The 15,445-nt window shown below is 39.1% G+C and overlaps 1 protein-coding gene across 6 annotated transcripts in view; it reads left to right on the forward strand.

Annotated features, from left to right (window-relative positions):
• PTPN13 (protein tyrosine phosphatase non-receptor type 13) overlaps positions 1-15,445 on the forward strand; it is a 120,692-nt gene that overhangs the window by 55,094 nt on the left and 50,153 nt on the right. For all 6 annotated transcript variants that reach the window (XM_030492576.1, XM_030492578.1, XM_030492580.1 and 3 more), the window contains exon 8: positions 5,983-6,543. In XM_030492576.1, the coding sequence (XP_030348436.1) occupies positions 5,983-6,543 (561 nt within the window). The remainder of the gene's footprint in view (positions 1-5,982; positions 6,544-15,445) is intronic.

The following is a 15,445-nucleotide window of genomic DNA, read 5'->3' on the forward strand; positions in this document are numbered from 1 at the left end:
TTCACACTCCAGAAACCATGCCTGTTTTCTTCCAATAGGTGTTTCTGTTTGCATCTAGTGGTGTACTGGTGGTTGTTGCTGGTAGAGATCTTTTAAGTATAGTTGCTGCTGCTTTACTGAGCTTCCAGCCTGGCATTATTGGAAGCAGTGGTGCTGAGGACTAATTCAGAACTCTAAACACAAAACAGGAATGGACGCTAAGATCAGTGAGGAAACCAAACCATAGAGTTCAAATGCTGTCTCTGTGCAGAAAAGCAGCTGTATCACTGAGCTTCTCCTGGGGTATGCACAAATCGGGGAAGGGAACAGCTGGGTAGCCCTTTGCCTACCTGATTGAGAACTTTACCAAAAGAATTGGCCCATAAACCCAAGTAGGAAAGAGCAAGGGTGCAGTTGTCTTTTCTGCAGAGGTGCTGAGGAAGGGAAGAGGTAAAATATTGCATTTACAAAGTGCTACTTGGCAAGGTTCACCACCACTCTTCTGAACAAAATGTCTGGTTTCTGAATCTGTTTGGGTTTTTTATTGAGGAGCCATGTCAGTCCAAAGCAGAATGCAAATTGTTCTACGGGATTTATAGCTTGGCCATTACTTAGAGTGTTTTCAACAGTCTTTGTTTCCAGTTTGTTTCTTCCTTCACAAAGGAAGCATTGTTTTGGTAGTACTTCCATCTGAAACTTGGATTTTCTCAACAGTTTAAAAAAGAAAGGAGGAGGTGCCAGTCCTAGCAGTCAACCCACAGACCACATCTGGCTTTGCTGTTTTCTCTTTGGCTTTTAGCCTGCCCCAAAGGGATTGCAAACCAAACTCCTCCATCAGCTACCCACTCATATTTGAGAAACTAACCGCAGTGTCTTGGGATAAGGGTTTTTCTTTCTTTCTGTTTTATGCAGAAAGATGGTGTGGGCGATGTTTTTTAAACTCCTGTATAATAATTTCTTTCTTCAGGCCTTCCAGTTTGGCAGTGATGATATATGCTTTCATGTGAATGCAGGCAACCTTTCTCTGTCCCACCAGCCCCTGTTTCTCCCTCCCTATGTGTGTGTGTGTACGTATGTATATATCCATAAGCTTTGCTAAAATGGAGCTGAAAAAAGTATTCTGTTTTGTGCAAACAAAAGAAGGGGACAACCCCAAAGACTTCAAAGAAACTTGAGCTGAGTTTATTCAGTAAAAACAGATACAGCATGTGATGGCATTGTGCTTGCACCTACATAATATTTGATTAATTGCCTGTATGATCTGGTACACAAGTAATTGCAGCAGATTGAATTTAGTTAGGACCAGAAAACGGTGCTCTTGCTCGGAAGAAAATCAACCAGATTGTTGTCAGTGTGAGTAAAAGATGGTTCTGTTTGTGAATGACGCTGGTGTCAAAGAAGGTTTAGTTGCATTTATAGCTGAAGACATGATAGGAAGAAGGAAGTAGTTCCATGGTCATGTAGTGAATGTAACATCTGCCAGTTGAAGGTGTATGGAAAACTAAATTTTCATTTTAGCACCACAAGGGAATTTCGTTGTGAACTCTTGGTGATTAATTGCTATTTTTATTGCATATATTCCCTCACTATGTATTATACTTTGGACTCATGCAATTACTATAATTGCATTCGAATTATTTACAGTAATTATAAATAATTGCGCTAGTGTAACATCAAGTAGAAGATAAACACCCAAGGGCAATATGTGAAATCAAGAACCCAGATGCTATTTAAATGATCATGAAGAAGAGTTTAGTTCAGCAGAGAAATAACCGGGGAAGGGGAAAGCACATCTTTTGAAGTTACATACTGTAGTATCTTAAGTGTCCTGTGACCATCACTGACAAGTAGGGAAGGATTCTCTGTCCTTTTTATTCTTTTGGGTAACTGAAGCATGGAGTAACTTTGTCTGGTCTCAGGTGAGATACTTAATGTCTTTAGTGGAGCCAAGATATTTCAGATAGGTTTCCAGAGTTTCCATTACAAATAAAAGCCATTACTTTTCAAAGAAAGGTCATAACATGAGTCTTCCCATCCATAATAATTCAAAGACATAGAAGTTCCATTATCCAGTCAGGCTCCTTTCGATCATTGGTTGGATCTTTATTCTTCATATATAATTTATTACTGGTAGTTCTTCCCTTCATTTTCCCACACATTTTCCCATAAAAGCTGGGGAGCAAAAAGTTGATGGATAAACTATGTATTGGCTTAATGCATTTGGACTTGTGTATGCCATTCAACTGAAAATACATGTATTAAAGAAGGGCGTATCATTCCAGTCTGCTTTATTCTGGAGGTGTACCATCACCTGAAAGCTAGACATATGAGCCTTGTGCTGAAATAGACTTACTGCAGTCATTTAAGATCATTGATCTAAGTAATGCTGAGGCAGTGTATTGAGGAAGTTTGGGGGGGAGAACAAAACAAAAAACAGTAACAGTTGATTTTGTGACTTACAAAGTCTAAAATAGTATTTTAAAAAAGTAAGGAGGGATTATTTAAGTTATTAAAAATAGTAAGTAACAGATTTAAGTTATTAAAAACAGAAGAATTAGCCTGTACTGATTGCTGGCTGCCTAATCCAATTTTTTCACTGGTTTCTGTTTTTGAGTTGCTTCTATACTGAGAAGTCTTGTCGTTGATCATTGACCTCTGCTCCCTGGTGCCAAGAGCAACATGCATTTTTGGCTGGTATGAAGTATGGATCTGAAAGTTGTGTATTGCAGCTTTGTTTCAGTTTGTCTTCTGAGGATGCCCAACTTGAGCAGGCTGTGCACCTCTTGCCCCCTAGTTTCTTCTTTAACTTCTCTGAGGATGATTCTTAAGCAGTTCACGTTGACACTGTGAGCCAGTTTGGGGAGAGCTTGTTGAAATGGCATTGTGTAAAGAGGGGTGGGTTTTGCAGAGGTGGGAAGAAGTTCTAAGACTGATGAAAAGCAGAATTGGGAATGGGGAGAGTAATAAAGGAAAGATGAAAGATGTCCAAGAGGATTTTACAGTCTCAAGACTGCAAGGCCAGCTAATACTAAGGCCAGTTGTAGATTCCTTTTGGTACTGTGCTAAAAATTCATGTCAGCTGCATAAGTCAATGTGGATATGAGTTACGCCTGTAGATGTCCATTCAGATATGTCCATTCAGCAGAGTGGAAGAGCAGTGCGAAAGTGCAGTGCCTCCTGCACTGCTTCCTGATGGGACAGCTCATCTCCTGTCTCATCATGCAGTTAGCTGAATGAGTGTCAAAGCTGTAGCAATGAGTATTTTCCCGCTCACTGCTGATGAGTGTTCATAGCATTGGCTTTTCTTCATGAGGAAGCCCTGGGTGGGTGGATGACTTGGGGAACAGAAAACATCTCTTGCATGCTGAGGCAAGGAGCTTATGTCTTCTGAGCCTCTGCATGAACTGGAAGCAGCTTCTATTTATTACATCTAGTCTGAATGCTGCAAGTTCATAGAAACTACAGCTTTGGTGAGGAGGATGCTCCTTCCCCTCTAGCACTCTCTTTCACTGGTGGCTGGGGCTCTTTCACTGCAGCTCTCACCCACATGCCACAGATATATTTATGTCTCTGGGTGTGCTTATGGTGAGGATATCCCCTGGTACTTAAAGTACGTTGTGGCTCTTTTCACTGGATATGATCCTGAAACAAGATAACGTTTCAACAATGCACAGACATCTAAATGATCTTTGAAGCAGGAATGTTCTTCTGAATCTTGACCAGTGATATACCAAGTAATCCTGAATTTGCAGCCTACTATATTTGTAGTATTTTTTTCTTAAAAAAAAAAAAGTATGTGAAAAGAGTGTGTAAAGGAGGTTGTTTGGGGGTTTTTTTCTGCCTGAAATTATCTTGGTACTCTCATTAGTGGGGAGGATTCTCGGAGCTCCTTTGGATTTGCATTTTTGGTGACCATTTTACTGCAGTATTTTGGTTTTTATCTCTCTCACAAAAGACTGAGTTAAAATCCTGTTTAGGAATGTTGTCCTTGATGTACGTGTATGTGAATGTGAATTATATGTTTGCAGAATGGATATCGTCCCACTGCTTTAGATAGATATTGAGAATTTCACAGTGAATGGCTATTTTTAAAAGGCTTTTTTTGTGTGAGTGAATATTGTACGTAATTCACCAGCCTTATGAGGGATGTGCAGTCTGAGAGTAAGATAATAACATAAGATTTACCTGACCACAAAGATAATTATGTTTGCTTGACTTTAGGATTAAAGCCATATTTGTAAAATATGAAATGATGCGTCAGATCCTTTCGGAAGATTAGTTCATTCTCATTGGCAAAGTGTTTTGGTTTATTCTCTTGGCTGTAACATGTGGGAACTGTGTAATTTCTTACAAGACACTTTTTAGACAATCCAAACCCTAACATTTTATCATCATATGTTTGTGTGTTGGTAATCGTATATTTGTGTGTTGTACAGTTATAAGCGTACTTAGTGTTCTGTGAAACTCAATTTGAAAGGATAATTGTAGATAAAGATCATCAGGAGCCTACTGTGCAAGTGGGGCAGTTGATTTCAATCGGCTTTGGAAGAGCAGCAGGCAGCACTACAGAGCCATCTTCAAGAGTAGTAGAACAGCGCAGTAATTTATTCTGAGCTTACAAGTGCTTTCTTTAGTGAGGATGTCTTCAAGCCTGCTGCTTCTTAAAGACGTACATGGTAATATCATGGTAGAGAGCATCTTAGAGATGCTTTAAGAAAAGCATCACATGCCATACGGACTCCACCAGGGTGAGCAGACATTGCTTAGGCAACCCATCATGGAATATTTTCAGTTGGGTTTTCTTATCAGGAGTATAATTTTGAGGTCGGGATTGCCTTATTAATGCAGTAGATTGTAAAATTATGATGAAGTCTAACTTTTTCAATGTACTTGGTCAGGTGGAGTTATAACTGCCTGTGTGGTATCTACAATAGACTTTGGATTTTCACAATTTTAATAATGCAGAAGTATTAGAAGCTTTTGCTAACAGAATGTAAGTAGCAGCTGGGTATTCTTTGATACTAGCTTTTCTCTGGGATGTTCCTCTTATAATAGTTGTAATCCTTTTACTCTGATCTCAGGAAAGCTTAAGAACATGAAAGTAAACTCATAGGTCATCTGGTAATAATAAGAAATTTGGTTGTACTTACCGATGTTTGTAATTTTGTAAAATTGGGCTAATAGTTTGAGACATACATGCTCATCAAAACTTCTTGGCAAGATATTCTACAGAGAGCACATATTTCTTTTATATTATTCCACCTCTGATAGTTTCTTTTATTTTGGAAGTAATTTCACAGTAAAGGAGTGAGAGAAGGGAGAGTGTTCATTAGTATTGGTCAATCCATTTATTAATGAAACATGAAGTGTGCAGGCTTGTAGAACCACTTTCATCTTAGAAGCTTTGCTGGGTTTTGTTGTTTTCAGAGTATTCTTTATCTGGAGAGACTGTCATCACTAAAAATAGTCATTAAAGGAAGATCCAAGGATTTTTAAAATTCCTAACTATACAGTCATTCTTCTCTTACTGCTGACACAACTGCAGGGCATCTGTAAATCTGTAGAACAAACCTAGACTTGTCATTAAAAATTGTAGGTGGTGTCTTTCGGTGTGAGACGTGAGAGGGATGGCTGATTTCAGATTAATCATTAAACAGTACTTTTGGTGATAGTCCAGACTACTTTAAAAATAAAACTAATGAGAAAACAACTTTTAGTATCTATGTGAATGTATTTTTTTATGTAAATGATGAATTATAGTAAGCCATAATTTCACTTGAGCACTTGACAAATAAAAGAAAGAAAATGCCTATCAGCTATGAAGTAGTTGGAGTTCTGTCTTTGTTGACTGAGGCAGCCCTTTAAGTAGCCATCTCAATGTTTAGCATGGCAAAATCAAGGCCAAAATGTGTGCTCAGTATAAACTTTAACAGGAATTAACTTGTGTTGCACTCTAGTGTATTAAGTACAAAATTACATATATGAAATGTCTCCTTATTCCAGGAAAAACATTGGTGGTTGATGCACCTGAAGGACACAAAACTCACTTCTCTCAACAGACCACGCTTAACAAAGGACTTAGCAAATCTATGGGATTTCTGTCTATTAGAGGAACACAAGGCGAGGATGAGTTTTTCCAGGGCATTTCCACAGATTACAGCTCAGGACAGGAAGATGTCTTCTGTCCTTATAGATGTAAAACCCATGAGTTTGAAAAAAAAGGTCACTTTCATACAGATGTCACTCCTAAGCGGAAAGTATGGGCTTCCTCCACTGATTTGCTTTGCACAACTGACAAAGCAGCTGAGAGGAACCATGCTGGAGGCTCTCATGGGCACAGCTATCAGTGTGAAGCATTTACAGTACGGACTTCTACTACCAGAAACAAGGAAGCAAGATACTCTGATGGGAGCATAGCACTGGATGTCTTCGGACCACAGAAAATGGACCAAACGCGCCATGTGCCTGAGACATCAACTTCTGCAGCAATATCAAGTGCCTTTGACAGGATAAGAGAGAGACAGAAGAAGTTGCAGCTTCTGAGAGAAGCTATGAATGTAGAAGGTTAGTGAAGCTTTTTGGTTTTCTGAATATTCCTGTCATTAAAAAAAGATTTCTCTTTATTATAAATCTGAGTTCTCTTGTAGCAGCTCTTGAAACTGCCAAGATCTTTGCTTCATCTTCTTTTTTTTAGGTAAAGTGAAAGCATTAGAACATCTGTTGCCAATGAAGATAAATGTGCTTCTCCAAATTGCTTACCTAGTGAAAGTAGTCAATCTCTCTAAATCAGCCAATATCAAGTTCATCAATTAAAATTAGAAAAAGAAAAAAAAGTTTGTAGCAGCGAATTGTCAAGTAATTTTCTTTGAAGGAAACCCCTCATCTTCAGGTATTAGAGATGGATTTATACCCCAGAGGAAAGGGAGAATTTAATCTCCAGATCGCTCAGGTTTTGCACTGTATACCTCTGGACTTAAGCCCTTAAATATGAAATTTTTTTGGACTCATGTTAATATCTTTACCTCAATGGGAATACTTGACAACAAGTTCCATCAGTTAATTAAAAGAATGCATGGGGGGAGGAGTCTTTGTATTTGTTCTGTGGAGACTTATAAAATGGTCTTATGCAGAGCCCTATAAGGGAAAGTGCATACTTGCTTGCTTTGAAAATGTTATGCGATTTTCAGGGGTTGTAAATTTGGGACAGTTGAATAGAAACTGAGAGCAGAGTGGGATCCTGCTTGTGATGGCCAGAATGCGTAACTTGGTCTTCTGAAGTATGCATGTTAGGAGAGGTGTATGTACAGAGCTAGCTCAGTCATTTATTCAGGTGCATTCAAAACCCATATAGTTGAAAAGTTATGGCTGCCTGTCTATTTCGTGACACAAGTAACTGGGGAGAGTGGTGGGGAACCAAACCACTTTTGCCTCCTTTTCCTGCACTGAGATAGAAACGTCTAGTTATTAAGGAGAGATGATAAAGCCTTTTATCAAGGTTGAAATCCTGAAAATGCCTGTTCATTCCACTTGTGGCCATCTCAGGAGATGCTTATAATTGCAGTTAGCATGGGAAGCAAATTCTTTCTCTCCTGTGCATATAAGCCTTGTTTTCCAGAAAGGAGTGTCACTGAAATGCCATAGGCAGTTTAAAAAGCTACTATGATTTCTGTACAAGTTGTACAGACAGGACAGCTGGAGGGTTTTTTATGCTATCAAATTAACATCTTTCTATGAGGGTTAGGTTATAATGAGATGGAATGAACATACACGGAATACCACTGTGGAGATACCATTATTTATTTCAATGGTAGTTTACCATCTGTCATTATCTACCGAGATGTCTGATGAGGTACAGAGAAGGTTGGTTGATTTTTGGTTTAAGAGTCTGAAATTGAAGGGGACCAGGTCAAGTATGTGAGTCAGCTCGGATTTCTGGAGATAGGCAGCTGACAAAGTTTAGGAGGAGGCCACTCCCTGCACTGGGGAAGCTGAATAGCCTTGTTGTTCAGGAGTGCCGCTTTGTGCAGGTTTGTGTTGCACAACAGCAAAACCAAAAGCTTGGCCAAACCCATTGATGAGCAAGACTTTATCATTCTCATTCAAACAGATTGGGAGACGGCTGAAAGCATAACGTGTCTGTGCCTTGCAAACTGAGATAGTTCAGATATGTGAAACTACTCAATTCATAAAGGGAATGGGTGAAAGTGCAGTCAAAGTAAACCTGGAACTGGAGCTTAATAGTCACAGGAGGTGAGTGACAAATCTGTATAGGGAAGATTGAGGCAATAGCTAATGACTCACTGCCCATTCTTCTGAATTCAGAGTCATTACTTGCTAGAAAAAAATGAAGATACTTTCTCAACAGATAGGTAGGTTGCAATGTTCTTGCTTCTGAGTTTTCTGCTCTCGACAGAGGAAGGAGGTATGTTTCACTCTTGAATTGAAGTTAGGAGTATGTGTTCTGTTGTTTTATTTTTGGCTTTTATTTTTTTTTTTGTCAGTTTATTTAAATGTTTTGGGCCAGACTCTCGTTATAAATGTGACTTTTTAATGAGAAGCAGTTTAAAGGAGTATTTTAGCAAGATGGACGGGCAGATGTGGCACTTAGGCACATTGTTTAGTGGCGGTCTTGGCAGTGCTGGGTTAACGGTTGGACTCGACGATCTCTAAAGGTCTTTTCCAACCTAAATGGCTCTATGAGTCTATGATTCTAATACTTTTTCACTTAGGAGTTAGTTGCTGCTGTGTTTTACAGGGCTTGAGAAGCCTGGCTGAAAGTATTCTATTTCACCGCAGTGAGCAGGTTCACAAAAGCCTTAATACATAAAGTCTGCTAGTCTATCAAGACCTTTCCCTTTTTCTTTTCCTTTTTTGTTCCATATGTTTTACTATTCCTTATCTCCCATCTTGTTTACAACAGACAAGTCCTGTGAGATCTTTCATAAAAAGAGTGTATTGCTAGTTTCATCTGTCAAAGAAATGAAAAATACAGTCCAAGCTTTATGTGCTTTATTAGTGAATGTAATTTTCAAGCATTGAGTGGGTATTTCCAAATGTCAAGCATTATCAAATGTGTGTAGAGTTGCTCTTCTGACATAAACCCAGCCTAGCTGAGAGAGATGAACTGGTAGAAAGCTGAGGTAAAATGTCACCTATCTTGATAAAGGTGGCATTTTCTTGGGCAGCACTTGATGCAAGGTTATCTTGCTGCCTATAGCTGGTGGTCACATAGCGGATAGGTGGGCAACAAATAGAAAGGGAGTGGAAAGAAGTCCACAGGGAGTGTCAGCAACTATTGCTCTTTCCCTATGTGGGGGACAGCATGACCTCAAAGGAGAGGTATTGAAAGGAAAAACAGAGAAAGAGAACAATGTATTTTGAAAGCTTGTGTAGTCAGGATAAGGAATATTTTCAGTTTGGTTGAGTCCAGGTCTAGGTGACAGTGAAGTCTACGTAAATTGTAGTAAGCCTCTGCTTTCGGCTGTTTTTCAGTTTTTGAATTGTGAAGTGGCATTGGGCTCTCTGTGGGTAAAACTTCCCTCCTCAAACTACAAAGGAACTGAAGTGACATGTGGCTTATTTCTTCTTTAACTTATTTTGGGTTAAGCTGGCAAACTTTTTTGTTATTCATAAAGCCTTAAGGAGCTGACTGTCTTGGAAAAAGAAAATGTTCTCATGCACAGGCTCTACTATGCCAAGCTTTCACTCGGAACACATTTTTATGATCCAAATTATAAAGTCATGAAAAGTAGAGTTTATAGTGGAAAGAATGACAGAGCTTTAATTACAGCTGTGCTGTAATAGAGTAGTTTGTAGTGAGCTGCAGATCTGAACTGCACTATAATCTACAGTTGGAACATCTCAGATTTAGCCTCACAAGCCTTCCAAAGACAGTGTCATTGCAAGTGCCTTGCTCATGAACTTGCTGTTTTATATGTTTTCTCTTGTACAGTTTCAGGGTTGAGGTGGTTTATCTCCTGTATACTAAAGATGATTGTTTATGATTAGGTGCTGCTTAGGCAGATGGGGAAAAGGGGAAGGGAAAAAGACTGCTATTTGACTTCAGGTGTAGCCAATTCTGAACACTGAGAACAGACTCGAAAAATGTGTTAATCTTGCCAAGAGGTGGGAGAGTAGATTCTGTATCTCTGCTGTTATTGTTCAGTCTTGGTTTTGTTATGTAGGCTTTGTGAGCTAATAAGGCAGAATTGTTTAGAGTTGTGAAGTTGTTAGGTGTTAATCCCAAGCAGTTTGTACCAGGAGAGCAGATTGTGGTGGTGGTGGTGGTGTTTTGCAACTTGGAAATTGTTGCTTGGTACCAAATGATAGTGTCCCATTTCAGGGAGAAAATAATATTCTAGCTTTTGCATTTTGCAAGTCTGCATTGCCACTCAGGAGCATGAAAGAGTATCTGTTCTCCCTTGCTCCCAGCTTGCTTTGCCTTCTCACCCACAAAACCGATTGTATCTTCTGATAGTTATGAAGTATAAACATACTTCAGGTTTCATATCTTAGGCCAACTTCAAATGCCTCAATAGTAAGGCACAAGGGTGAGAGATGGTAGCCTTGTATGTATCTCTCCTTTCTATTTGCTTAGGAAGCTTTTGCCGCCCTTGTTTTGAGCGTATGCGAAATTCAAAGTGAGTTGGTTTATGTGTTACTTGAGTGAATGTGCATCCTTCTTTTTTTATGTGCAGTTTTGCTTACAAGGCTGTAGTAAATGAGATGCATGAGGGAGCAAAGTGTAAAGATTGCCACTGTCCTGGTGGAATATAGGAGCACAAAACTAGTTAGGAGAGTAGTAATGTAGATAGCTGTGGGTTAAATAGCAGACAATGAGGAAAAAGAGAGGAGGATACCAAAAAAGCTGATCTTGCGGAAGCTTTGGAATGCTGAATCCAAGGGTGGGAGAATGGGGGTGGTTTGGGAATAATCTCAAGCCTTTGTTAAATGTTTTTGCCGTTGGGAACCATGTGAATCCCAAAGTCTCAAGTTGTGCTTGTCCTTCTCTCTTTTTAACTTTGATTTTTTTCAACAGAAAACCTAGATGATTAAGTACTTCTTTGATATTCTGTGTTTCTAGAGATGGGTTTCTATGTCTTAAGTCTTCTATGCCTATCTCATAAAACAATGTTTTCATTAGATACCCTGAAGACTCATCTGGACTCTGTTTATAAAACTTCCATATCGCAACTGCATGTGTTTAAGTGGGGTGTTATGGTTAGGGATATTCTAAATGTCTGGATTTTAAAAGCTCTCTTGGTTTGAAGCTGCAGTTTTGAATAAGGGAAAATTTCTCCAGGTAATCAGGCAGCTGTTGGTAGTAAATTTATCCCAACAAATCAAGGCCCAGAGATTTTAATTTGGGAGCTTTCTATAGACGTGTGTTAAATGGGAGATTGGATTTAGGGCAAAAGATGAATAGCTGAGTTACAAACTTACGCCTGTGAAGTCAGTGAATTGTGCATATTTTTTTTTCCTCTTGAATTGTGTGTGCTCAGTTCTTGTGTAGGCTAAGAAGAGGAAATGCAAGTCATCCACAATAGTGTATCTGTTTGCATGTGAAAGCAAATTTAAGGCTCAGTTTACACGTTTTAGGATCATTGTGCTGCAGTATGATTTAAATTCACTGGTGGTGAAATGGATTCTCATGTGGTTGGCATGTCCAGTAAGGATAAGGTTCAGTTAGAACAATGTTCAGAAGTTGTATTAATGAAGCTGAAGGGTAAAATAATGGATGGATATTATTTTGGATAGAAAACTTTCAGTTAATTTTACTGAGACTACAGAATTTGGCTTTTCAAGGAAAAAGAAAGAAATGTCTGTGGGATTTCTGTAAAGTACAAGTACTCTGGCATCAGCCACTATTATTTTGTTCTGAATTACATAGTTTAACGTAAGGTAGTAAAACAGCTCTTACGATTCCATAATTGCACAGCAAAGTGGCATCTGCTTTGTCAAGCTTTCAGCAGCTCACAGAGTCTAGGATTACCAATTTTTAGTCAAGATATTACATTAGGAGTTGGTCAAAACATTTAAATTAAAACAAACAACTAACTTTATTAGTCATACTTTCAGACTGTGTCTGTATCCATTTACATACCTTATCCTTGATGGCATGGTCCAGGAAAGAAGAATGTCTCTCTAAGTACAACACACTGAGTTCTTACTAGACCCTGGAGTTGCTATTTTTAATCTTGCTGCTTTCCTTTCCAACCTAGCACTGTAGATGTCTGTTTTCTGCAATTTTAGAAGGCTCTGTTTCTTCCTGTCACTCAGATCCTACTGGACCCTCTGCATCGGATATGCTTTCTAGGGAGTCCCCTGGAGGGCTGGTGACTCAGGCTGCATGCACCGTACAGCTTTTTCATTTAGAATGTGGGTAGTGGAAATCTTGCAAGTTAAAATGAGCTTGCCACCCTGGAAAGCTGAATGGATTTGTTTCCCTTATGCACTTGTTGGATACGAATCTGTACCAGAGATTTATTCTGGATCTCTGTGTTCTTCCTGTTAAACCTTCGCTGCCTTGCATAAAATAATTTGAGTTTTCTTATAAGAAAAGAGGAAAAATAAACATGACTCTAACCTATTGGTTAAATTCTTGTGAGAGCAGCAAGTCCCAGCCTCACCTAAAGGACAGTTAATGTGTTTTAAATGGTATTGCATTAACACTCTTACAAAATAGAGACATCCACCAATAAACCTCAAAGAGCAAACAAGAGCTTCCTCTCTGTCCTGAAACTAACGCTGCCATCTTCTCTGTCCAGCCAGAAATAATTCTATAATAATGTGTATTTGAAAAGCTGTGTATCTAATGTGAGTCATGTGTTCAGGATAATGAAATTCCAAGCTAAATGTGGTTCTCTGATTTCTGTTGAAGTTGGCTGAGAAGAGGCTTTCTGTAAATTACTTGTCTGGGCTTGCATGTCCTGCCTTGCGTAAATAGTGTGTTTTGTTGGTTTATGCTGCGTTAAGTGCCTGTAAGGTTGTGCTCTGCTGGCTTTGATTGATAGGGAATTCAAAAAAGCAGCAGTGCAGCACAAAGCAGCACAAACAGAGATTCTTCAAGTTGTAATGCTTTATTCATCTCTGCATTGTGGTGCTACCCGCGTCTTAACTTATTAGTGCAAGTTGTATATATTCATTTTAGTTATGGACTCTTAAAACATGCTTAAACTCAGGTTTGTTTTTCTACTAAGGCATGAAACGACTTGTGTTCTAGTAAGAGACTGTAACCTAAACACTGGAATGTTAAGAAGAGTAACTGGTAAAATAATTTTTGTGATAATGTGCTTGATGTTTCTAGAAGTTAAATCAATTCTGAAGTTTCCAGACACCAAAAATCATAACTATGGAAGAAGAGTTGTTTTACTGTCATCTTTAGCTTTTATTAATGTCATCTCTCAGTTCCTTTCCAGCCAAACAGGCTAGAAGTTTGTCCTCATTTTTTAAATGATTTTATGAAAAGCTTAACTTTAACACGATCCCCAAATTGGGACTTCGTGACCTTTGGAAGCCAGTTCTTAATTAGATGTTTGGCTTGAGCATGATCCAAGTGCCTTCTCTGAAGTTAAATCCTAATATGATATGTTAGAATTGAGGAGAAATTGCTGGTGGAGAGGAGACAGCATAAATTTATTTGGATAATTTTGCAAACATTATAGAAACAGGAGTCTCAATATTTACAATTTAATTGAATGTTTGCAGGTCTGCAGTGGATATCCTGTCAGTGCCCTAGAAAAGAAGTTAAAAGGTTAAAAGGAGGTGCTGTGTTGGGGTGATGTGTAGGGGATGTACATAGACATATACATAGAGTAGCTGAGAACTGGAAGGTTGTCAAAGAGAAGATGCCCCAGCATCAAACAGTTCCACATCTGTACATAGTTTTCCTAAAGTGAGCAAAGCAAAGAAAAATCTAGAGGATTTACTCCAAATTTGAAGCTGTAGCTTCTTAATTGCCTTTAAACTTTTGTCTCTAGGCTGAACAGGCTGATAGTCATTGATGCAACCAGATTTGGAAAGGTTGTAAAATGCCTCCTGAAGATGCGAAGAATACCTTTGCTTGTGTTACTGGGATAAGTTGTACGGTCTTGCTCAGGGAGAAAGATGTGACAAGAAAGGAAGGTGGTCCCATCTCTGTCTCTACTTGTGAATGCTGGGAGAATAGGTTTAAACCTAGCTGGGCCTCATGTGGAGGTCTGTGAAAACACTGAGATAAGCAGCGATTGGGAATCTTGTTTTATGTTTCTTGGCTCATGAACTTACCCCTTAGCCTACAGCAGGGTGCCAACTCCCGCTAACAAGATGAGTCAAGAGAAGTCAAATACCCTGCAGAGTCAGATACCATGCCACATACAAACATTCATTCCATGTTTTAAGTGCATATTTCTGTTTTGCCATTTCACATGTATTGTTTTTCAAAATTTCATGTCTCAAAGAACCAGGATGGAGCCACAATTTCTGTGAGATTCAGGAAGCTCAGGCTGCTGACTAGGTGGAAAAAATAAATCTGTTTAAAATCTCATGTCGTATTTTATTGTTCCTTTTCCATCCTCTTGCTTCAAAGTCAGTTTAGCAGGCTTAAAAAACATACAGCTAATAAAACTACTGGGAAAGAAGAGATCTGTTTTCAGTTAAATGTTTCTGTACCGTAGCTCCAGTATCATGTTTGGATTGAAGCCTCGCTTAAAGAGCTGGGGGCGTTTTAAAAATACATTTCAAAAAGCTACCCACTGAATTTGGTTTTTATTTCCCTTGTTAGGCAAGTAATTGCTAGATTGGTGGTAGATTTCTTTGTAGTAAAATCCAGAACACAGAAAGCAGCCATTGTGAAAGACTGAAGCAACTCCACCCTCCACCACCACCACCACCACACCCCCTCCAGTGAATTCTCTTCATCTTGCTGTAGGTTGGTTTGCAAATGTGCAAACTCTATTGCTAGTTTCTGAGAGTAATGTGAAATGTCCTTAAGATTAGTTGGATTTCATGCTGCTAAGCTGTGCAGCTGGTATGGGCTGGCAGGAGCAGTTGGTTGATTGGCAACTTTGCTTGCTTTTCCTAGTTTTCTTAAAGAATCTTGTATTTGGTGGGACACTGGGGACCTGCACAACCCAAGCAAGCTGGTAGAAATGGGAGAAATTCTGTCTTTTAAGGAGGAAGGTTTTGAAAACAGTCCAAAACTAACATGAATTAGCTTGGTTTACTGCATTATTTTGTATCTTCTCATGCATTTTTCCTGTTTGGAGTTTTCCCTGCTTCTGTAGGAGGTCTGAAAGAGTATTGCTGTTGACTGCATGTCTAACTTGTCCTCTGACCTAATACAGGTTGTGCCACGGGCTTAGTGTTCCTCGCAGGATTTTTCACTGGGCATTTTGTTTTCTGGATGTGGGAAGTTGGAACATCTGACTTACTTTTTTGCAGCATCCGGACTCATTGGCTCATATATTCCCCATTTTGTATTCTTACA

This window comes from Strigops habroptila, chromosome 7, assembly GCF_004027225.2.
Source record: "Strigops habroptila isolate Jane chromosome 7, bStrHab1.2.pri, whole genome shotgun sequence".
NCBI lineage: Eukaryota > Metazoa > Chordata > Aves > Psittaciformes > Psittacidae > Strigops > Strigops habroptila.